This window comes from Dermochelys coriacea, chromosome 1 (assembly GCF_009764565.3).
Source record: "Dermochelys coriacea isolate rDerCor1 chromosome 1, rDerCor1.pri.v4, whole genome shotgun sequence".
NCBI classification, from domain to species: Eukaryota; Metazoa; Chordata; order Testudines; family Dermochelyidae; genus Dermochelys; species Dermochelys coriacea.
The window spans coordinates 237,153,152-237,177,652 of NC_050068.2; the positions used below are offsets into that span (position 1 = coordinate 237,153,152).

The 24,501-nt window shown below is 43.9% G+C and overlaps 1 protein-coding gene across 1 annotated transcript in view; it reads left to right on the forward strand.

Moving 5' to 3' along the window:
• The window catches only part of PLCZ1 (phospholipase C zeta 1), a gene marked incomplete at its 5' end in the record, with an annotated part of 119,361 nt that overhangs the window by 30,640 nt on the left and 64,220 nt on the right, over positions 1 to 24,501 (forward strand). The window contains one exon of the mRNA XM_038403230.2: positions 11,150 to 11,380. Within this exon, the coding sequence (XP_038259158.2) occupies positions 11,150 to 11,380 (231 nt within the window). The remainder of the gene's footprint in view (positions 1 to 11,149; positions 11,381 to 24,501) is intronic.

Here is a 24,501-nt window from a genome sequence, read left to right on the forward strand (position 1 = left end):
CGGCTGCTACTCTGAATCCTTTTTAGGGAAACACTAATGGAAAGATTGTACAGAAATACCTCTGATAATATCTGGAGATGTCACTCTTTTTTGATCCCTGTCGTTTTGATTTTAGATCAGAGTATAGTATGAAGACTTAATGGTTGATGGAAACCTTTTAGTGATGGAAATATTAAGCATCCATGCTGATTTTGTGTAGATCACTCTGCAGGCAATAGTTGTCATTGACATCTTTACAGACCCTCACAAGGGCAGACTGAGTAATATTAGATTGGCTCTATTCTTCTCCTGGAGATGGCCTAGAGCAGTGGTTCCCAAACTTGTTCCGCCACTTGTGCCGAGAAAGCCCCTGGCGGGCCTGGCGTTTGCAGGTTCGGCCGATCGTGGCTCCCAGTGGCCGCGGTTCGCTGCTCCAGGCCAATGGGAACTGCTGGAAACGGCACGGGCTGAGGAATGTACTGGCCGCTGCTTCCAGCAGCTCCCATTGTCCTGGAGCAGTGAACCATGGCCACTGGGAGCCGCGATGGGTCGAACCTGCGGATGCAGTAGGTAAACAAACCGGCGCGACCTGCCAGGGGCTTTCCCTGCACAAGCGGCTGAACAAGTTTGGGAACCACTGACCTAGAGAGTAGAACTAGGGAATGTTCATCTATTTCAATAACTCTCTACTGCTGGATACTAGTGCAATCTGTTCTTACTACCTCCTCTGCCTTCCTCTCCAAAAAACCCTTAGTATATTTGGCATTTAAGGAGATAGTAAGATGGTTTTGACTACAATATCAGCCATATTGCAACAATACTCAGCTGTACACCTTTATTTCATTGACCCAGAACGACATACCAATTCATCTTTCCTAGTATCTAGCTGAGATTGGGACTTGAATGTCAGGCACAGAATGAGGAGAAGGAGGAGCATAGTCATTGCCTGTTGCCATGGCAGCAGCAACTCAAGAATGAGTTTGCCACTGCTGACCAACCTCGCAGTAGGAACAAAAAGCTAGAAGTAGGAACTTTCACAGTAGGCTTATTTTCAATGATTTTTTAGAACTCTACAAATGCAGTAAAATTAAATTTGCAGAGAATGTTTCCAGTATTTTCATATGTGTGTCCTTTCCTCCTTGAAATCTAGATACAAGTATGGTAAAAACAAGATAAAAATCATGGCACTGTTTCCCAGGAGCTTTGATTAAAATAAGTGTTTCTCTCTCTCTCTCTCTCTCTCTCTCTCATTCCATTTGGTACATAAGTACAATTAAAATGGTACCACTGGGAATATGTCTGATATAATCTCCTGAAAAATAATCTCCAATAGTTTATCTCCTGTGCATTCTAACAAAGACATTAGCTAAAAAACACATGGAGATCTTAACCATTTCTCTCTATTATTATGCAAATCTGCTTCATAATAAAGATGAATTCACGGATTGTGAAAAGGTTACTGCCTGAGTCACAGTCTCCCTTTCTTTCTCAGCAATCTCTTAACATTCCCTGGTCCAGCTCCAGTTGAACTGACCACAAACATCTTTCAGAATAAAGTGATCTCAAACACAAAACCTTAATATCAAAAGTCCTTCCTTCTAGTGTTTCCTGGATGGGGTTGGTTAGTGGTTTTCCATCCCTCTTCCACAGCCTGGAAAGAAGATACTGCATCACCCCTTTTCCTTTGAGGAGGAGGAGGGTGTTGTAAGAGAACTGGATTTGACATAACTTGCAGCCATCTTGCGCACTTAGCCCCCCATAAGCTGGAAGCGAGGACACCATTTAGGAATAATTTGGCCTTGTTTAGGGAGACAGAACAAAAACCACTGCAAGCTGCAGTTCTACTGACTGGGATAGATAAAGTGAAAGGACAGATTCATGAGAAGGAGGGGAAAATGTGGAAAACTGACCTTGATTCTGGTTGTCTGTGTTTGTAAGTTTTTTTTGATGAAGCTGCTTTGCTGATAAGGAGAATAATGAATTGTTATTGGCTCTTGCTAGGGAAACTGTTAGCCTATTAGGGGCTATTATGAGTAAAATGCTTTGTCCAGAGAAAATCTATAGAGTTTAGTTAGAAAATGTGCTTTGGAACAGTCCAAAGAAGCGTTTTTTTTTTTTGGCAAGGACCTGGCACCTAAACTTCCCAGCAGCTGGACAGAAGAGGGGCCCCTGGAAGGCTGATTGCTGATTCCTCAAAACCATTTCAGACTTTACGTAAATATAAATGTTTGGATTGCTCTAGTCCTGCTGATACAGCATATATATGTGTGTGTGCTTTAGACCTAATTAAAAAAGCAGTTTTAGGTAAAAGCACACTAGTTTGTGCCAATCACTTATTAGACAGAGGAGCTGTGGCCCCATTAATTTATCCCTGAGACCGCCTGGAGAGAAACCAGTTAAGTTACCATTGCTTTGGGTTCTGAAAACCCTGGGTAATGAGGGATGCCAGTCCACTGGCAAACAGACTCTCTCTGTTTATTTTCTATTTCACAGTGAGAATAGGGAATCTTTTGTCTTCCCTTCCCAAGGTGTCTCTTGATCGGTTTATTAATTGATTGTATTGTAAAGATTAATTGTATTGTAAAGATCCCTTGGAAGCAGAGGATTTCTTCTCTTTTTTTAAACAAAAGCCAGTATACTAGGTTAAAAATCTAGGGATATGCAAGAAGATTTTCAAAAACAAAGAAATATTCACATTCCTCCTTCCCCTCCTCTCAGTCCTCTTTTACAGCTCCAGGATTTGTCTTCCATCTTTCTGTGATCTGACTTTTGACCTTTCTGAACCTGTGACAATCAGGAAGGCAGTATCTTATCTTTGCCAGCGTGCCTGGGACTTTGTGCTGAGTCTTGTGGTACTTTAGTTGTTCTGGCATGCATCATACTTTGGGCTCAACATCACCTGAATTAAAGTACATTTTACTACAGGAGCTATTTTTGCTGATTTAGTTATTTAAATAATGTGTTCTAATCTATTGTGTTTGGAGATTTAAATTAGTGCTAGTCTCAACATCTCTCCAGCATATAATAGGCAAGAATTTTGTTGTGTGGCAAATAATCTTGTTGATGAATGCTAAGTATTATGGAGTAAATTGTAGAAAAGTAGTGTCAACTGGCATTTGTTTAATGTACACGGAATTAATGGTACATATCCTGTGTTAGAGGGCTTATTTCTTCACCTGCTCACTTCCCTGGTCCTTTTTGCATGAACAGATAGCAACAATAACCAAAGTCCAAAAGTGCAAACAATTCAATGTTTATTGGGGTGAACTTCCAGCCAGCAATGATTTCAATTTCCTACCTTACTGTTTCCCTTCCTAGCTCTGACACCACAGAGCCTTGCCTGTGTCCCTATTCCCATTCCCCCCCTTAGTGAAACATAATTCCAATTCCCCCACCCCCATTCCCTGTTCCAATCCCCCCCTTACTTCCTAATTGATTGCAGACTATATACTAAAACTTGAGTTCTGCTTAGCTATACCTTAACCAATCATTTTACTGAAATTTAACTAACCAATCCTAATATATTGTACCACCTTAATTAGTTTACACCCAGAAAAGTTAATTATACAGCAGAGAGAAACAATCACAGAACCAGATTGTTCAGACAAACAATAGCAAAGTGGGAATTATAATGACAAAACAATACAGAAGTGAGGATTTCACATCCCAGCTATTGATAAATGAGTTCTTGCCAGACAGGATGCTATCAAACTAAGTTTCCTTTTACATCTTCTAGGCTCTTCCCTTTCTCTGGAGGTGATAGGCACTATCAGGAGAGGATTGTATTCCTAACAGCCCAATAGCACCTTATTTCAGTGTGACTGGTGAGGATGTGACCGTTCGCTTCCCAGCTTATGGCTGCCTCTGCTGCTTAGCCAAAGGCCTTAGCTTAAGAACAGGGCCTCAGACTGTCACAGTAAGAGAAGGCCCTTACACCGACAGTCAGTGATTTTGATTCTTTCTTTTATACCTCTCTAACTAGCTAAGTGATAAACATTCATATACATTCTTAAAGTATAGGCCTTTGCAGACCGACCTGAATATCTATATCCTAACACTCCACCCCTTTTTTTTCTTTTGCTTTTGGGATCTCCCTGCCCAGGTATCCCTGGAAAAGCATAGGACATATGGCGACACGTTTCCTGATAGGGCCAGGCATTAAGGTGGAAGATGTCGATATTTCATTTGTCCCACTGCCCCTTGTGTAGTATAGTGCCCTGCACCTTCTCTCATATGGGCATACCATACCTATTCCAATGAGTGTTCCAGACTTCCCATTATAGTGGGCCTGAGAAGGTTGGGTCCGGGTTGTTTAGTACACTGTGGGGGAGGTCTTATTACATTACATATAGGTTATCTCCATATGCAATGTAACAGAAGTACAGTTAACAATACACCAGCTGCTATGATAACCCATAGCAACACTGAGTCCTGACCACTGCAGTATGGTCCAACATCCGAACCACCACCAAAACACTGGCTCTCCTCCTTCAACAGGGTCAAGATTTTAATGTGTCCAGTTGCTGGCAGTTGCAACAAGTTACCCTGCAGGTTTTGCATGCTTTTGTCCATATTATAAGTTCATTGAATGTTCACAGAGAAATGGGATATTGTTTAAACCAATTTAACAAATTAGTATGGAATCAGGCAGTTTGCCCTGGTTTGATTATTTACGGCAATAAGATTTACAGATCTATTTGTGCACCAAAGTTCAGATAGCAGTGTTTAGATGTGTGTAGTTTGGTTATGGGTTGGTGTAATTGTGCCCCCTAGTAATATGTACATTCCCAGAAGAACACCTCATACACAGTACACCGAATTGTCCACCCCTTGCCATCGGCCATTGATCCTACTCCTCCATAGTTATAAGAGAGGGGTACATCCAAACATCTTCTCTTAATTTATACCATTTCACACACCCCTCAATTGATTTCTGAGTAGAGTGTCTGAAAAGCAAAAGAAACAATTTCCATCCCCCTGGTGGGGGCAGATTATTGCTTAATTAATAATACCACTTCCTTTTACAAATCTCCTTGCTAATTGCAGGAAAAACAGAAGTATTACCTCCAAGCTGTTCTTATTTTGTTCTGTAGTTAGGCTAGTGAATTATCCCACTCACTGGTCATCTATTAAATTTATGAGGTGGGGTACCTCAGTTTCCCTCTTGTACAACAGACCAGGTTTGCAATAGTTTCTCTGCTGTACCGACCTTTAAGTTTATTCTCAGGTAATAGCTGAGAGACGGCTTCAGATTTCAGCACTGTACACACACACACACACACACCCCTTAGGCTTAGCCTGTTCCCCTTATTTTCAGGCTTGACTTTTTTTTTCACCTACCTTTCCTGGAGGGCTATAATCTGAGTCTTCTGGCAGCTTGTTTGCTGACCAGATGTATTTATTATTTGCAGCTCCTTTGTGCTGCAACTTATGGGCAATTCTCTCCTTCTCCCATCAGCTAGGTAATTTGCATCCACACAGAGGCTTTCTGGCTTGCTTTTGGATTCAAAGCTATTAGCAGCTCAGAGACTTTCTTAAAAGGGACACATTCCACTTCCATGAGAGTTCTGATTACTTTCCACTTTCATCTCCTGCTCCAAAACACACACAGATCTGAAAAAGAAAGCACAACCTATTGTGGATCTTTCTGGAGCCTTAATAGGATTTTAATTAAGTACCATGTTTTGTTTGCATTTGTTTTACCCCTTCTTCAATATACACTGCACACGTCCTGGGAAAATGCACATTCTTTCCATAGTTTAACCTCCATAACATTATATTAGCCATATTAATTTTCTACAAGGTAACATCCTGGTAGAAAAGTGGGACTTTAAATACTTATTTATTGACCAAGGATTTCTAAATTAGTATTGGTATCCCTATTTCACAGCCTGTATCATTATTGTTGTAAATTTTATACTTTTAAAATATTTAAAACATAGTAGATAATCTTATTGTGTAGTTTCAAACATGAAACTGAAGGTCTGCACATAAAGTATTTATGTAAGGATAATCTCAATAAAGTACTCAAAACTACATATACATTACTCCATTTTTGCCACTTCTTTGTATTTGTTGTTCCTTTTCTCCCCAGTATGAAGACTTGACACGAAACTTAGATTTAAAAGGTCATATCTTTTGCAATTGATGATTCCGGTTTCAGTAGTTTGTGGTGGTCTTGAAATACTGTACCAAAATTTCTTTTTGACCCCACAGACTTTCTGTAACTCTATCTGAAACCAATATGAATGTTATCATTTCTCTTCAATAAGATTAAACTATCATCCTAACAAGATATTTCAGAGTACGTGTGCCTATGGAAAAGAGCTTCTTAATTCTGGGCCATATTGTGCCATCAGTCTATAAACAAACCTCTATTGCCTTCTGCTTAAAATGTGATGGCACAATATGTTATTATGAAGCCACTAGGTGCAACACCAAAGTTTAAGTTTGGGTTCATTTTTTCTACTTAAAGCAAGGTTATATACAAGGTGCAGTAAACTAGTACAATATCAATAAATACAAGCACGACAATTCCCTTTTGGATCTATGAAGTGAAATCCCTTTTACAAACATTTGAACAAACAGATGACCAAAAGCGCATACAATTGTTTTGAAATATCTAGAAATACTAATATATGGTAAAAAATTCAGAACTCTGCAGAAATATCAGCAACACTATGCACATGCAAATTCTGCTAAAAAAATAAGGTATTTACAAGAGACAAGGCTCATCCATTAATGATTTAGGCAGTGTTAAAGTTCATCTGTATTCTGAGTTACTGCTGTAAAGACTGCATCAATCCTTACACTAGAGCATGGACGGTAAACATTAGGAATGTGCTATCTCTTTCACTGGCAATCTGACAATTTCATCCTACAAACAAAAGACTCCTGTTGAAAAGGAAAGTGTCAGCAACTGAAAGTTGCTGGAATTTAGAATGGAATGCCTGTTTCCACCTTAATTATAACTCTAGTATTTGCTACCATAAATGCTACATTTTGTGTAAACGATGTTTCTTTTTATGCACACTTTGTATCTCTTAATGGGTATCTTAATAATACACTATTTGAATCACAGGTAAATTCAATTATCTGTTATGTAACATGTAAGTATTTATATGTTTTCACAACCTTCCAAGACTAATATTAATAAAAAACCCTGAAATCTTTGCTACCTCTTGTGAAATACATGATGTAGTTATGTGACTCTCATGGTCCAAGAGGTTAACTAAATCCTGTTGCTCTGTGTAAATTCACTATATACAGAGATAAAGATAATAACTGTTATAAGATGACCATTTTACTGTAGAGATTATATGGATGTTATCTCTAAGAAAAGGAGTACTTGTGGCACCTTAGAGACTAACAAATTTATTAGAGCATAAGCTTTCGTGAGCTACAGCTCACTTCATCGGATGCATTTGGTGAAGTGAGCTGTAGCTCACGAAAGCTTATGCTCTAATAAATTTGTTAGTCTCTAAGGTGCCACAAGTACTCCTTTTCTTTTTGCGAATACAGACTAACACGGCTGCTACTCTGAAACCTGTTATCTCTAAGGACGTGTCTACACTACCACTTATGTCACTCAGGGGTATGAAAAAATGCCCCCTGAATGACATAAGCTTCTCCTGCTGACATAGAGCCGTTTGTTGAGGTGGCTTTATTATGTTGACAGGAGAGTGGCTACATGAGCCATCTTATAGCAGCACAGTTGCATTGGTGCAGCTCTGCCTCTGTGAGCTCACTAATGTAGACATGGCCTTAAATGAAGATTAGGCTCTGTGGTGCTGATGTGAGAAAACTTATGGAGTCCTTCTGTAGTAACTCAGGGCCCTCATCATCTAGTGCCCTATCACCGGCCATTGGGGATATTTGCTATCTACAGTCACAGATCGGCTACATCCCATGGTAGACAGTCCTGTCAAACATCCTCTCTATAAACTTATCATGTTCAATCTTGAAGCCAGTTAGGGTTTTTTGCTCCCACTGCTCACCTCAAAAGGCTGTTCTAGAAATTCCCTCCTCTGATGGTTAGAAACCTTTGTCTGATTTCAAGTCTAAACAGTTTATATCCATTTGTTCATGTCAACATTGGCACTGAACCTAAACAACTCCTCCCCCTACCTGGTATTTATTCCTCTGTTGCATTTACAGAGAGCTGTCATATCTCCCATCAGCTGTCAATTGTTTAGGCTAAACAAGCTAAGCTCTTTGAGTCTCCTCTCATAAGGTAGGTTTTCCATTCCTCTCATCATTCTAGTAGCCCTTCTTTGCATCTGTTCCAGTTTGAGTTCATCTTTCTTAAACATGGGAGACCAGAACTGCACCCGTATTCCAGATGAGGTCTCACCCATGCTGGGTATAACGATGCTAACACTTCCCTATCTCAACTGGAAGTACCTCACCTGGTGCATCCCAGGATTAGCCCTTTTCTTGACAGCTCATAGTCATCCTGTAATCCACCAGTACACCCTGGTCTTTCTCCTCTTCTATTACTTTCAACTGACACATCCCTATGTTATCGCAAAATTGTTGTTAGTCCTTGTGCGTGAATTTGCACTATTACATTTCAGCCCATAACTATTACTCCAGTTTTCAATGTTGTCCAGATCTTCTTGTTTGATATTCCAGTTTTCATCCAACTTTGTGTCATCCGCAAATTTTATTAGCACACTCCCACTTTTTGTGCCAACATCATTAATAAAAAAGGTTGGTCCCAAAACCAATCCCTGAGGAACTCCACTGTAACTGCCCTCCAGCCTGATGGTTCACCTTTCAGCGTGACCTATTGTACTCTCCCCTTTAACTAGCTCCTTATCCAACTTTCAGTTCTCATATTAATCCCCATCTTCTCCAATAATTTCCTATGTGGAACTGTATTAAATGCCTTATCAAAATCTGGGTAGATTAGATCTACTGAATTTCCTTTGTCTAAAACAAATCTGTTATCTTCTCAAAGAAAGTGATCAGTTTGGTCTGGTATGATCTACCTTTTGTAAAACCATGTTGTATTTTATCCCAATTACCAATTACTTCTATGTCCTTAACTACTTTCTCTTTCAAAATGAGATCTACAACCTTGCATAGAATTGAGGTCAAATTACAGACCTGTAGATTCACAGATTATATTTTCCCTTTCTTAAAAATAGGTACTATATTAACAATTCTCCAGTTGCATGTACTACCCTTCACTTTACAGATTAATTAAAAATCTTTGCTCTTGGGTTTGCAATTTCATGTGCCAGTTCCTTTAATATTCTTGGATGGAGACTATACGGGTCCCCCAATTTAGTCCAATTAAACTGTTTGACTTCTACCTTGGATGTGGTAATTACTACTTCCATATCCTCATTTCTATTAACCACCCTGCCACTACCACTAAGCTCCTCTTTACCTTTATTAAAAACTGAGGCAAAGTATTCGTTTAGGTGTTGGGTCATGTCTAGGTTATCTTTGATCTTCACCCCATTCTCAGTGCTTAGCAGTACCACTTCTTCTTTTCTTGTTTGCCACATGACCCATGAGCTGCAATATTCCCCTCTGAAGACTGCCTGCTAGAGAACAGGGATGGGATGGGATGGCTTGTGATTTCTGTACTGAGTGGGAGCCTCTGGGTGCTAAGCACTTTTGAAAATCAGAGGAGTTCATTTCAGTGCATAAATGGGAGCCAAGTTATTTGGAAATTCTGGCTCCAGTTGTGGAGCCAAGTGCTTTTGAAAATCTGTCCCTAAATGTAATTTCATAAGTACTTTGTATCTATTATGTAAACTGTGATCATATTAGCAACATAATACTGCATTCTTCACTCAGCTAATGAACTTTTACTAGGAAAAGAAGCCAAATATAAAGAAAGGGCTCTTGGGATAACCCCAGTACCCTTGCCAAAATTCCATCTTTCATTTAATACAAATTTATGCAAATATTCTGCTTCATGGTTTTCTGAAGATGTGGTGCTACAGCCTTCTCACATTTTGTTTATATATTACTTATTTACTTAAAAGAAACATGCTTGTAACATTGTTCTAAAGCATTCTTTATTATTATATGAAATAGTTGCCTGTTTTTAACTGCAGAGTTACTCTTCATACCCACTGATAGATACTCTTGTATCAAAATTAGTCCTTCTAAACTCTGTACAGTGTTTTTAGCAAGGCAACAAGGGAAATGTATAACAATCACTTAGACATATAAAGACTTTTGATAGTTTGCATTTTTTAGTTTGGCATGCTGATCAAGTAAGATATTGTCATTTACACTTTCCTTAGGTACCAATAGATCCTTAAATTTGTATCAGCATCCAACATGGTCTGCACATATAAAGCAGATATCTTCAGATTTTCTGGGCTCTAAGTATCAAGACTCTGAGCTCTATTAAGTTAACTTTATTGAAGATATAGGTTAAAAAAAAGGCCCTACTGTGCTTACACACGCTTGAAAATGGTCAGATCATAGCTTGGTATACAGGGCAGCAGTGTACTATGCAAATAGAGCACCAAAATTCCTGCCTTCCTTAGCTAGAACCATTTCCATAGGTGAAGTCAGATAGATATCAAAACAAGCATTGTTCTCATATGTATGGGCATTTGTGTTTATAAAAAACAAGGCGATGCTTAATAAACAGTGCCAATAACATCTATGTTCATCTATGTGCATACACACCTACTGTGCAGCCACTGGCATTCATCCAGTACATTCTCACTGACTCGTACCTAGCACCAATATTGAGCAACAATTTCTTGCTTGCCTTTCTATGTGGCAATCACATTCTTTTGGTAGATGGGTGCTGAATACCCACTTCTCTTCTTATAACACTCTTGCTCATTGTTCCAGCACTGGTGTGTTTTGCATGATGGCAAACTTCATTTGTATTGTTACCTTTCTTCTGCTTTTTGTATGGAGTAGTCTTTTATGCTGATTTTTTTTTTGTTCTCTAACACTTACATTGTCATGAAAGGTAATTTGGTTGGTAAGACATTTGATTGTCCATTACTGTAGAGTACTTGTTTGTGACCATCACCCCACCTACTTCAGCACCTGTAATTCTAAAAAATAAAATAAAATAACATCTATAAAATACATTTTAAGAATAGGTGTTGCAATATTTTGATATGAAAATGTATTACTAAATGCATTATTATGCTTTCTACTATTTTACCTGTTTCCACAGTTATTAAAATTCAAAATATTGGTAAAAAATAAGAAAGTTGGAACACTCGAAGAAACTGTTCTCAGGAGAGGTCTTGATAGCCATGGTGAAATAGGGGAATTTGTTGAAGAGGTAGAGCAATCTGAAGATGATGAAACTGAAGAAAGCACTCTCTTACCACCAAAATCTCCTCAGATAAAAAGAAGAAATGCAGTTCGGAGATCTCCACCATCCCCTCAAAAAAAGTTAAAGGTAAAAGTATGCTGTCTCATAGGAAGTTAGAAGGTGAACAGACGGGTTGTTTTCTTTATTTGGTTGATTTTTTTTTAAAGAAGCTTATGATATCATATAAACAAAATTTAAAGAGTAGGCTTTAAAATTACAAATTCATGTTAAAGCAAAATATATAAACATAGTATTTTTCATGTCATGGCTCCCTTTGTTTCCTCACTCAGATATTGCAAGATACAGCATATTTTGGCATCCAGTTCAAGTGCTCAATTCCTTCATGCCAAATTGTACTTTTCCTGAACTTTTCCATTCTAACCTTGTGCTTAGCCTGTCCATTGCCCTCACCAGCTAAGGGCTCCTACAGACAAGATGCAATGCTCTTCACATTGCACTGCTTATACCCATTCTCCTTATGGGACTGCCCATGAGGAGAAGTGGGGTTTTGTGGGCCTTCTAATGAGAGCAGGGAGAGGGGGAGTTCCTCTGATGTCCCTCCTGTCTGCAACTCCCCCACCACTCCCAATCAGACCAAACAGTTTGTCCAAAAAGCTTTAAAGAATCTCATTCACCTAATTTTCTGTCTTCTGTTTTTATGCATAGGACTAGGTAGGCTTGGGGCTACAATAAAAAGCATTTCCAGTGCTTTAGCTAGGCAGGAGTGTTGCTTTCTCATTTATCAAGATAAGGAAGAGATTGTTAAATGAGCCTCTGTTCTTAAAGGTGACACTATAAAAATGGCATCTAGTTCCATGTTTATGTCCACTGATTTCCATGTTAAGTGTGCTCAGTTAACTAAAGAGATAGATACATAGACTCATAGACTTTAGGGCCAGAAGAGACCATTGCAATCATCTTGTCAGACTTCCTGCAACCACTCTTGTAGTAAACCCATAACCTCTGGCTGAGCTACTTAAGTCCTCAAATCATGATTTAAAAACATCAAGTTACAGGACCAGGCCCCATGTTTCAGGAAGGCAAAAAAAAAAAAAAAAAGAAGAAGCCCCCCAGGTTCTCTGCCAATCTGACCTGGGGGAAATATGGTGATCAGTTGGACCCTGAACATGTTGGCAAGACCCACCAGCCAGACACCTGGGAAACAATTCTCTGTAGTAACTCAGCTCTCCCCATCTAGTGTCCCATCTCAGGTCACTGGATATATTTGCTACTACCATTGCAAATGGGTCACATGCCATTGTAGGCAGTCTGATCATACCATAATTTCTGTGAATTTATCAAGCTCAGTCTTGATGGTTCTTTGTCATGGAAATCTGCTGCTTCATGAGGTATGGACCTGCTGGTTTCTCCTGTTTCCAGGTCTCAGAGGGAGGCAAGAGGTATCTGCTCCCCACAGATTTCTACCTGTCAGCATCTACTGATCTGCGCTGAGATTACGTCCCAGGTTTCTAGTACTGTTCTCAGAGGCAGAGGTTTCCTCAGCAGCTCTCTCTCTCTCTGAATGCTCTTTTCATCAGATTTTTTGCCACCTTATTTCTCTCCCTTCAGCTTGGTCTCTGCCAGCCAGGGAGTGGGTCTTCAGGGGAGGACTCTGAAGACAGCTAGGGATTCCTCTAGCCTCGTAACAGACCCCCAGCTAGTCCTTAAGAGAATGTCCTGGCAAGGGCTTTGCTCTCTGCTGAGGCACCACACTTTAGCAGTGATCATCCCAGGATCCCTGGTCAGGATAAGTGAAGAGATCATATATCAATTGCCTCCAATTTTCAGCCTTAAGATCCTTGTAAAGCTTTAGGGTCACAGCCAAGGAAAGCCAGTTTTAGTTCATTCTGACAGTACAGCAAGCAAGGACTAACAAGACCAAATCCTTGACTAAAGAAGGTACAGTCCTGTTTAGATTAAGAGGAGCAGAATTTATCTTGCATCAAAGCAAAACTTATACCTGGAGTCCTCAATTGACAGGCAAAGTGCCTCAGTTTCACACAGGATCTACAGAGTGGTCTCTAGGTCTGGGGTGTTCCAGCCCAGCCACAGCCCCCAGAATATGCCTACTATGGACATGGTTGGCACAGTAAAATATGCTGATCCACTAGGGTTATGCCGTTGGGTTAGGACTGTTGTTTTATTCTCCCTGTGCTGCAGTGACATCCTACTATATACTGCTCCCTCCAGTGCCTCACTTATTTAGGAAAATAAAATTGGATAGGGAGAGCACAATCTTAATTGCCCCAGATTGTATCCATCAATGTTAGAACCTTGACTTTTTAATGCTTCCTATCAAAAGTCAGATCTCTGTCTCAGGGGTCCATTAATCATGGAGTAAGATACAATGCTATATTGTTTTCTGCTCTTTTTCTTCAATTTTGCAATGTAAAATCTAATATTCCATGTGATAATATGTTATAAACTCAGAGGATTATTTTTTTAAAAAATAGTGGATTATTATTTTTATTTCTTTATCACTTTGGCACTATTGTCTGTTTCCAAAAGAAACGTAACATTATTCTACTTATTACTTTTTTATGCACATATGAAATTATTTTAAATAGATTGGATGTGATTAATCTCTCACACTGGTGTAAATTAGGAGTAACTTCACTGAAATCAGTGAGCTAGAGCAGCATAAAACTTATAAGAGAAGAACTGAACCCAAACATTCTACAAAAGATGCTTTGAAACGATCGACAATAGCATTTTATTTTTAGTATGCTTTTCTATTTCAAAGGAGTTAGAGGTGAAACCAAGATTAGATCATCTTGTTTATTGGCTTACCAATGCAGACTCATTCCCTACAATATGTTTTCTAGTGTTTTGTCCAGGTTAGTTTGAAATATCCCAAGTGACTCCTCCTTTCCCTTAGGACACTATTCCATAGACCAGCGGTTCTCAACTGGGGTCCGTGGCCCCCTGGGGGTCTGCAAGCCATTTCAGGGTGTCTGTGATTTCTGTGGCTGAAGCCTGAAGCCCTGAGCCAGTGTCCCCCATGGGCCTGAAGCCAGGAGCTACAGGGCTGAAGCTGGGAGCCACGAGTCTTGGTACCACTATGGGGCTGAAGTTGGGAGCCATGGGGTTGAAGCCCCGAGTCCCAGCTGCCTCAGTGGGCGGAGGATGAGGACACAGGGCTGAAGCCCTGAGCCCCCGGCTACCTCCACGGAACTGAAGCCCCAAGCCGTGGTGCCCCTGCAGGGCTGAAGCTGGGAGCTGCGAGGCTGAACTCAGAAGCTGTGGGGCTGAAGCCCAAGCCCCAGTTGCCCCCGTGGAGCTGAAGCCCTGAGCAGTGGTGTCCCTGAGGGGCTGAAGCCAGGAGCAGTGGGGCTGAAGTCAGGAGCCATGAGCCCTGTGCTCCCAGCAGAGTTAAAACTGGCAACTGTGGAGATGAAGCCCAAAGCACAAGCCCTGTGCCTCCAGTGGGGTTAAAGCTGGAGCTGCAAGCCCCTATACCCCTGTGGGCAGAGTTGGGGGGATGCAGAGGGTGTTGCACCTACAAATTGCAGTCCCCAGGCAGCTCCACACACCCCCACCTCCTTCTCTCTCCCAGCTCTTCCCTCCCATCCCCCCAGCCCTGATCCCTGGCCAGGATGGAGGCAGTGTGGGGTGGCTGCTGCTCTGGCTGGTGCCATGGAGCGGGCAGCTGTGGCGCTCCCCTGTCTCCTTGTGCTCCTGCTGTTGCCCGGGGTTGTAGCTGCTTCTCAGCTCCCAGACCCCTTTGACTGTTTGTGCAGCCAGTAAGAGCCACCGGCATAGGGGATCTGGCTTTGGGGCAGGCAGAGCCCTTGGGGACTTGTAACAGTCAGGAGCCTCCCAGCACACAGCCCCTTGCTACCCCTGTCCCTGCACCCTGAGCTACACCCCTGTCAGCACACAGCCCCTAGCAACTCCCTCCTGCACAGTGAGCTACCCCCTGCCTGCACCCTGAACCACCCCCTACCTGCATCCTGAACCACCCCCGCCTGCACACAGGCCCTAGCTACTCACTCTCTGCACCCTGAGCTACCCCCCACCTGCACACAGCCCCAAGCTACCCTCTCCCTGCACCATGAGCAATACCTCTCAGGGCACACAGCCCCTAGCTACCCCTTGCCTGCACCCTGAGCTACACCCACCTGCACACAGCCCCTAGCTACTCCCTCTCTGCACCCTGAGCTACTCCCTGCCTGCACACAGCTCCTAACTACCCTTTGCTTGCACCCTGAGTGGTTTTCAAATTTTTGAGCTGAGCTCCGCTCCCACTTTGAGTTATAATTTTTGGTTGTGTCCAAGCCCTGCTGGGCCCTGCCCCCCACAAATAGAATCAAACTATGCTTATGCCCAAGGCTCCTGCCCCACCAAACGGATGCAGCCCTAAGTCCCCTGCACCCTGCTGGGCCCTGGAGTTTTTATAGCATGTTGGGGGGTGGGAGGTTCAGAAAGAAAAAGGTTGAGAACCCCTGCCATAGACTAGTATAATATATTGCCACATAGTTTTTCATTCTATTGCACATAAATTTTCCTTTCTTAACTGTATCCTATTACTCCTACCACACTGTACCACCCTAAGCTTTTCTTTTTGCGAATACAGACTAACATGGCTGCTACTCTGAAACCTAAACTATTGCTTTCACTTATTGCTTTGTACATCTTTCAAGTATTGTAGACTGCTATCATGATAACCACTTTGTTATTGTTTACCTAAGCTCTAACATATACATATTATGTATAACTTATATAAACTATAACTTATAGATATTAAGCTCTTATAACATTTCCCAGGTAAGTTGCTCTTCAGCCCATTGATAACTTTTCTTCCTGTGTTCTAAGCTTGCTCCATTTTGTCAAAATACTTGTAGTTCAGATGCTCAGAACTGAATGTGATATTCTAGGTGAATTTGGTTGTTTCAACTATCTGAAGGAAGGAATCTTAGCAACCATGAACTAAAGCACATCTGCAGCTATAGAAAAGAACAATGGATCTTTCCTCTCCTGCACCACAGTGGTTGCAAAATTACACCCACCAAAACTAATCTGAACCATAAACATATTTAACCCAGAATGCCTTCATGTAATAGGAAAAGGAGTACTTGTGGCACCTTAGAGACTAACAAATTTATTTGAGCATAAGCTTTTGTGAGCTACTTCCGATGAAGTGAGCTGTAGCTCACGAAAGCTTATGCTCAAATAAATTTGTTAGTCTCTAAGGTGCCACAAGTACTCCTTTTCTTTTTGCAAATACAGACTAACACAGCTGCTACTCTGAAACCTGTCTTCATGTAATATGAGAACCCTGCATTTCTCACTTTGAAGAGGACTATCAACCTAGGTAATAAAAAAGATCACCTGAATGCAAGATGGCCTGTCAGCATGTATGTGATCCATAATGACTTTCCCTCTCTCAAAGAATTCATACTCTTCAATCAAGCAGCACTATAAAAGTCAGTATTACAACATGTGAATAATGTAGGGTGACCAGATGTCCTGATTTTATAGGACATAATAATGTAGGGTGACCAGTCCCGATTTTCGGGTCTTTTTCTTATATAGGATCCTATTACCCTTCACCCCCTGTCTTGATTTTTCACATTTGCTGTCTGGTCATTCTAGACTAATGAAAGCTCTTATTGTATACTGAGAGAAATTAATGTCTCTTCTGCCCCCTAATTACAGAACTCATAGTTCTTCTTTGAGTGCTTCTTCATGTCAATTCCAAGCAGGTGTGTGTGCACGCAAGTGCATGGTGGCCAGAAGATTTTTCCCTAGCAGCATCTGTCGAGTGGGCCTAGGTGCCCCCTGGAGTCGCACCTTCCTGCTGCTCAATATAGAGCCCAGCTGACTTCCACCCCCTCAGTTCCTCCTTACCGCCAGTGATGGTTAGCTGGAACATCCCTGTGCTCTTGTCTCGACAAGCACATTCAGCAGTGTTCTTATATTGTTCTCCATTAGTTCTCCATTGTTCATTAATAGTTAGTAGTTAGTCATTTGTTAGTGTTAGATAAGTTTCCTTTTGGGGGAGAATCCCTTCCTACACTCTCCTGACGCCAGGGCATGCCAGGGTCTCTGGGCTTCAAAGCCTGCGAAGCCTGTGGAAAGTGTATGCCCAGAAGCGATCCTCACACTTCATGTCTAAGGTGCTTAGGAGAAGGCCATCAGAAGGATCGTTGTGCCATTTGTAAGACCTTTTGGCCCAGGACTTTAAAAGATACAGAGCAGCGCCTGAAGGTCTTGTTGATGGAGGCAGCACTCCGCCCCGAGTCCGACCCTAGGTCGACGGACCCTGCGCCAAGTACCTCCTCCTCGGTGTGGGGCACTCCAGCACTGTTAGCATGGGCACCGGTGCCAGGTAAGGATAAGGACTCACGGCACCATCCCAGCTCCACTTGCGGCTCACATGCCACACACAGGCATCGTTCGCAATCACCGGTGTTGCAAAAGAAGAAGAGGTGGTAGAGGGGTCAGTCCCCATTCTAGACCTAAGGAGCCTACCACTGTTAGATCTGAGTCGGGCCACACTAGTGCTGCTCCACCTGTGACGGTTGCGCCAACTCCTGCCCATGTAGAGGGGCAGCTGAGGCCGAGCCAGGAGCTGCACCTCCCTTCGACACCAGAGGTGTTTGAGGTGGCCGAAGAACTGCTTCACCTCATGGCATCGTTCTCTCTGCCCAGATGGGATAAGTCGCTGGCACTGGTTGCTCCCCGGGCTCCTTCAAGGGTAAAGCCTGCTATGATAGCCCGCCAATCTCTGACCCCGCCGCACCATTCCCCGGCACTGGAGGACACCTACCCACACCATCCTCAAGCCCTTCGCGCGAAAGCATGGTGCCTTGAAATACCGCTCCCCTGTAGTCATTGTTTTCAGACACCTCAGAGTCGGGCTTCTATCGGTCCCAGAGCAGTAGGAGCAGACGGTCCACATCAACTCAAGACCGGCACCCTTACCCAGCACAGTGGCCTGCTGAATGGCAGCCCTTGGTACAATGGCCCTTTTGGACTTCCTGGGCTTTTCATCAAAGCCAAGGTCACAGCCAAGGTGACTTGAAATTCCAGGGCGACTTCGGTGACCTCAGCCCCATTTCTTCCCCCGCCAGCACCGCCAGCCCTGACAGGGTCGGGTATAGGCCCATTATTACCCTGCACTACCATTTCGGCACCTCTGGCATAGCCAGCACCAGGCCCAGAGGTCCTGGCGGCACTGGCCGATTCCAGCACCGATGGCGATTATGACATTAAGAACGACATCGTCTCTTACGACACTTTCAGCGCCTGTGGTATCTGCATCGGTGTATGCAGCCCCTACACTGAGGAGTATGACACCATCTGGGTTGATACTGCCCCAAGAAACCCAGGTGCTGCGGGACCCCTTGGGGGTGGAAGGAAGGGAGCAACCACCTCTCATGGGGGTCTCTTCTTCATCCTCGCCAGATGAGGTGTTGGCAGGCATGGTAACAGCCCTGGCCTTGGAGGACAACAGGGTTCTGCAGCAATTGCTGTGGAGGGTTGCTCAAGGCCTGGATATTCAGGCAGAGGAGATAGTGGAGGATACAGATCAAATGGCAGACATCCTTGCCCCCTCTGGACTGCTCATATTGCCCTACCCCTCATAAAGACCATCTCTGACACCACGAGAACTCTGTGGCAGACCCCAGCCTCATTGCTCCCTATGGCTAAACAAAATGAAAGATGCTACTTTGTGCCATCAAAGGGTTATGAGCATTTGTACACTCATCCCACACCTGACTCTCTCTTGTGGTTGATGCTGCTAACCAATGTGAATGTCAGGGCTTCCAGGGACCCACCCTGAAGAATCGGGAGGTGAAAAGTCTTGACCTTTATGGAAAAAAGGTCTACTCCACTGGGAGCTTGCAGCTCCGCATATCCAGTCACCAGGCCATCGTCAGCAGGTACTCCTCCAACAACTGCTCAGTGATGGCCAAATTCATGGAGCTACTCCCTTGGACTCCCCAAGTTTTTGGCATTGGTGAGGAAGGGAGACTCATCTCAAGGGTGTTCTTCAGGCAGCGCTTGACAGGGCAGATGTGGCCACCAGGGTTATGGCCACAGGAGTGGCTATGAGAAGGAGCTCATGGCTCCAGATTTCTGGCCTCCCCTATGAGTTACAGAAAACCATTCAGGATCTGCTTTTTGAGGGTGAGACTCTCTTTTCAGAAAAGACCGACAAAAGGCTTAATAGCCTTAAAGACTCCAGAGCCACTTTCAGGTCCTTGGGCCTCTATACTCCTTCAACACAGTGGAGACACTGCCAGTTTGGTCATCAGATGGCTCCAGAAGGAGAAATCGGAGCCATCGGTCACCAAGATGGCTCCAGAAGGAGAAATCAGAGCAGCAGGAGAAGGCTGCGTCAACCCTGTGGCCAGGGTTCAGGACAATACAAGCCACCTTCAGGGACCAAACCAGCCTTTTGAAGGTGCGGTCAAGGAAGGGCCACCAGATTCATCATATCCTCTTTCTACCGTGCATGGTACCGTATCACTTCGAACCGCTGGGTGCTCCACATGGTAGAGAGGGGATACTCCATCCAATTCTGTGCCCTTCTGCCCTTCCACTCCCCTTCCCCATCTCTCTTCAGGGACCTCTCTCACGAGCAACTCCTCATAGAGGTGCACTCACTCCTATCACTAAGGGCAGTGGAAGAGGTTCCTCAGGAGCAGACGGGCAAGGGCTTCTATTCCCAGCATACTGAAAGCCAAAGGCGGCCTCAGGCCCATCATGGACGTGTGAGAACTCAACAAGTTCATAAAGAAACTCAAGTTCCACAGGGCCTCTATCATCCCTTCTCTGGATCCAGCAGACTGGTATGCTGCCCTCGACTTGAAGGATGCATTTTTCATATCACAATTACTCAGTCCTGCAGAAGTTACCTCAGGTTTGTGGTGAACAATACCACTACCAATTCACAGTCCTTCCGTTTGGCCTGTCAGTAGTACCTCGAGTCTTCACCAAATGCATGGCAGTTGTCGCCACGTTCTTGCACAGGCACCAGGTACAGGTGTTTCTGTACCTTGATGACTGGCTGAATCAGAGGCCACTCCAGGTCCCAAGTGGAAACTCAGGTCAGATTCATCACAGCCACCTTCAACAGCCTGGGTCTACTTCTAAATGAAGCAAAATCGACTCTGTCCCCTGTACAGATGATAGAGTTTATAGGGGCAGTACTGGACTTGACTCAATCCAGAGCATATCTGCCAGAAGCAAGTTTTCAGGCCTTCACCAACATCATTTGAGGCCTCGGATAGTTTCCCACCACCACAGCAAGAAACTGCCTGAAGAATCTGGGATACATGGCTGCCTGTACCTATGTGGTGCAGCATGCCAGACTCAAGCTTCAACCTCTTCAGTTGTGGCTCACGTCAGTGTATCACCCAGCCCGGGACAGCTTGGACAGAATCATGACCCTGCCTTGCCTGGTCCTTGACTCCCTCCTGTGGTGGCTTGACCCTCAGGAGGTATGCTCAGGGGTCCCCTTTGCCACTCTGCAGCCATCTCTGTTGCTAGTGACGGATACATCAGACTTGGGCTGGGGAGCTCATCTGGAAGCCTGCAGGACCCATGGTCTCTGATCTGATGCAAACCTGGCTCTTCACATCAACATCAGAGAGCTGAGAGCAGTGCGCCTAGCATGCCAGACCTTCCATGCACACTTAACGAGACATTGTGTATCTGTTATGATGGACAATACAACAGCAATGTTCTATATCAACAAACAGGGGAGCACACGCTCCTCTCCCCTCTGCCAAAAGCCCTCATGCTGTGGGACTTCTGTGTGGAACATTCAATACCCTTTCTTGTGTCATCCCTCCCCGGGGTACAAAATGAACTGGCGGACCACCTCAGCAGGTCATTTCAAGTCCATGAGTGGTCCTTTCGCCTGGATGTCATATTTTTCATCTTCCAGAGGTGGGACTTTCCCCAGATAGACCTATCTGCCGTGTGACACAACAGGAAGTGCAAGCAGTTCTGCTCCTTCCAGAATCACAGCCCAGGCTCCAGAGTGGTTGCATTCCTTCTTCCATGGGGAAGCCATCTCCTTTACACCTTTATGCCCATACTGTTCGTTCACAAGGTACTCCTCAAGATCTGGAGGGAACGAGCTCGGGTCATATTGATAGCATCAGCCTGGCTCCATCCACACTGGTACACATCTCTCCTAGACATGTCTGTGGAAGCCCCGGTCACCCTTCCACTCTTCCCAAACCTTCTGATGCAAGATCACGGTCATCTTCAACGTCCACCTCATTGTGTTGCTTCACCTCATGGCATGGAAGCTCCATGGTTGAACCCAGTGGAGTTTTCCTGTTCAGAACAGGTTCAGCTAGTCCTCCTTGGCAACAGGAAACCCTCTAAAAAAGCCACCTACCTTGCCAAGTGGATAAGATTTTCAATCTGGTCAGCACAGCAGCATTCATGCCTGACACTAGCCTCAGTGTCGCTCATTCTGGACTACCTCCTCCATCTGAAGCAGCAGGGTCTTTCATTGGCTTCAATAAGAGTGCACTTAGCCACCATATCAGCCTTCCATCTGGGTGTGACGGGCTGCTCGGTGTTTGCTATCCCTATAGTCAGCTGATTTTTGAAAGGGCTCGACAGGCTATACCCTAATGTCCATCAGCCTGTCCCTGCGAGGGACCTCAATCTGGTCCTTTCTAGGCTCATGGGACTCCCCTTTAAACCGTTGGCAACATACTGCCAGGTGGTGTTCCTGGTAGTGATAACCTTGGCCAGGAGGGTGTCTGAGCTCAGAGCCCTACCATCGGAGCCCCCTTACATTGTGTTCTATAAGGACAAGGTTCAGCTCAGGCTTCACCCTACTTTCCTCAGAAGGGTGTGTCGCAGTTTCACATCAACCAGGACATCTTCATCCCAGTGTTCAACCCTAAGCCGCACTCCACTGGCAAGGAGCAGAGATTTCATTTTCTGGATGTCTGCAGGGCACTAGCCTTTTCCATCGAGAAAACGAAGCCGTTCAGAAAATCGGTCCAGTTATTTGTGGCAGTGATGGACAGATCAAAAGGTCTGCTTGTGTTGTCTCAACACATCTCATCATGGATTATGTCCTGCATTCGTGAGTGCTACAACCTGGCAGGGGTTCCCGCACACAGGGCCAGCTCCAGGCACCAGCTTTCCAAGCAGGTGCTTGGGGCAGCAATCAGAATGGGGTGGCAGTTCGTGACCCGCGGCGGCAATTCAGCTGCAGCTCCGCCGTTCTTCCAAGGGTGGCGGTAATTCGGTGGCAGCTCTGCTACTGTAGCAGCGGCAGCAATTCGGCAGCAACTGCTTGGGGCGGCAAAATTGGTAGAGCTGCCCCTGCCCGCACCCCCAATTACTGTGCACTCTACCAGGGCGCTGGCTTCATCAGCAACATTCCTGGTGCAGGCTGGAGATGATGAGGCCTTCAGATGAGCAGTACTCCAATCAGTGGAAGACTCCGACCCCACCTCCTGAACTCAGGCTTGTGAGTCACCTGATTGGAATTGACATGAACAAGCACTCGAAGAAGAAAAAATGGTTACTCACCTTCTCGTAACTATTGTTCTTCGAGATGGGTTGTTCATGTCCATTCCAATACCCACCCTCCCATTTCTCTGTCAGAGTAGCCGGCAAGAAGGAACTGGGGGTGACGGGTCGGCAGGGCTCTATATTGAGAGCCATGAAGGCGCAACTCCAAGGGGTGCCCAGCCTGACCCAAAGGATGCTGCTAGGGAAAAATCTTCCGGCTACCATGCATGTACGCATGCACACACCTGATTGGAATAGACATGAACAACACATCTCGAAGAACAACAGTTACGAGAAGGTGAGTAACTGTTTTTTCCCTTCAAACAGGGGAACCTATCACATTCCCAGAACCATGCAATAGACTGACTGGTATTATCCATATTTGTATTTCTGTTTTGATATGTAGCATGTGATTTAATTGACCATGAGAATGACATTCAAGACTCTCACCTCCTTCCACCATCCCTCTTTCCCTGTCCCCATGTAAATAAGCAATGACTTGCAACTAAAAGTACAAATCAATCAATCAATCAAAAATAGCTTTACCCCCAAGAGGTTTAATTTTTTCCCTTGAAAAGAGAGAAGAGCCAGTGTCCATGCAGATTAGGAAGTGCACTACTGGATGAGAGTATAATACCCCTGTTTAGGTGAGATGCTGCTGAACTAATTTAGAGAACTTGTAGAGCTAAGACGCAGCCCACTGAGATGGTGCCTGTCCTTTGTCTTAGGTTGAGGCCATAGATTGATGATGGTCCATTGTATCTCTGCCTCAAATTCTCTTTTAAGGAGTTGAAAAGGACACTGTCCTCTCCTTCTTATTGAACATTTGTATAAAATCATTGAGGAATGATTTGAGACACGATGGTCTTATAGGCTAGCAGTTGAAGCACAGCATACAATTGCTGTATTGCTCCCTTACATCAGGTGCCAATAATACTAACACCTTGTGACCTAACACCTATGTGAAATTATTGCATGGATCAAGCACAGCTGGATCATACTGAAACTTGGCAAGACAGAGGTACTGCTGATGAGAAAAGAGATGCATTTCAAAGAGTTCACTGGCAGTATTACTGTCATCCTCTATTGATCAAATTATCTAAACAGTGTGTAACCTTAGGGTCTTTATGGATTTCTTGCCGATATTTGAGACCCAAATACTGATGGCCAGAAGAAAGGGTTTCATCCATTTTTGCTGACCAGAAGACTGTATCCAGTACTCACAGATATGGACTAGACTATAGTTATCCATGATTTTGTGACCTCCAGGCTGAATTATTGCAGTGTTTTATAAGTCTGAAATAGTTTACAAACTCAGAAAATCTCTAACTGGTTCAGAAAACAGCAGCATGCCTCCTAAGAAATGCCAAGCACACATTGTCAGTCATTACGTTGACTCCCCATTGAATACTGGATCCAGTACAAGGTGATGGTCCTACTCTTAAAAGGTCTTAATGGGTTGGATCTGTGCTGCCTGAAGAACTTCCTTCTCTCTCTGTGACCAGAACATGCTATGCTATCAGCATTACTGAGGAGTAGTTTAGCGGGCAACCAGAGAAAGGCTTGAGACTAATGGCGATAGACCTTTATTGGTCTATAGAATTCCTTTCTTTTTTAAGATCAGAATGACCTCAGAAGTCACAACATATAAGATCCAGCTTTTTTGATTTTTATCATGAGTCTTATGATAATTGCTTTTTTCTTAA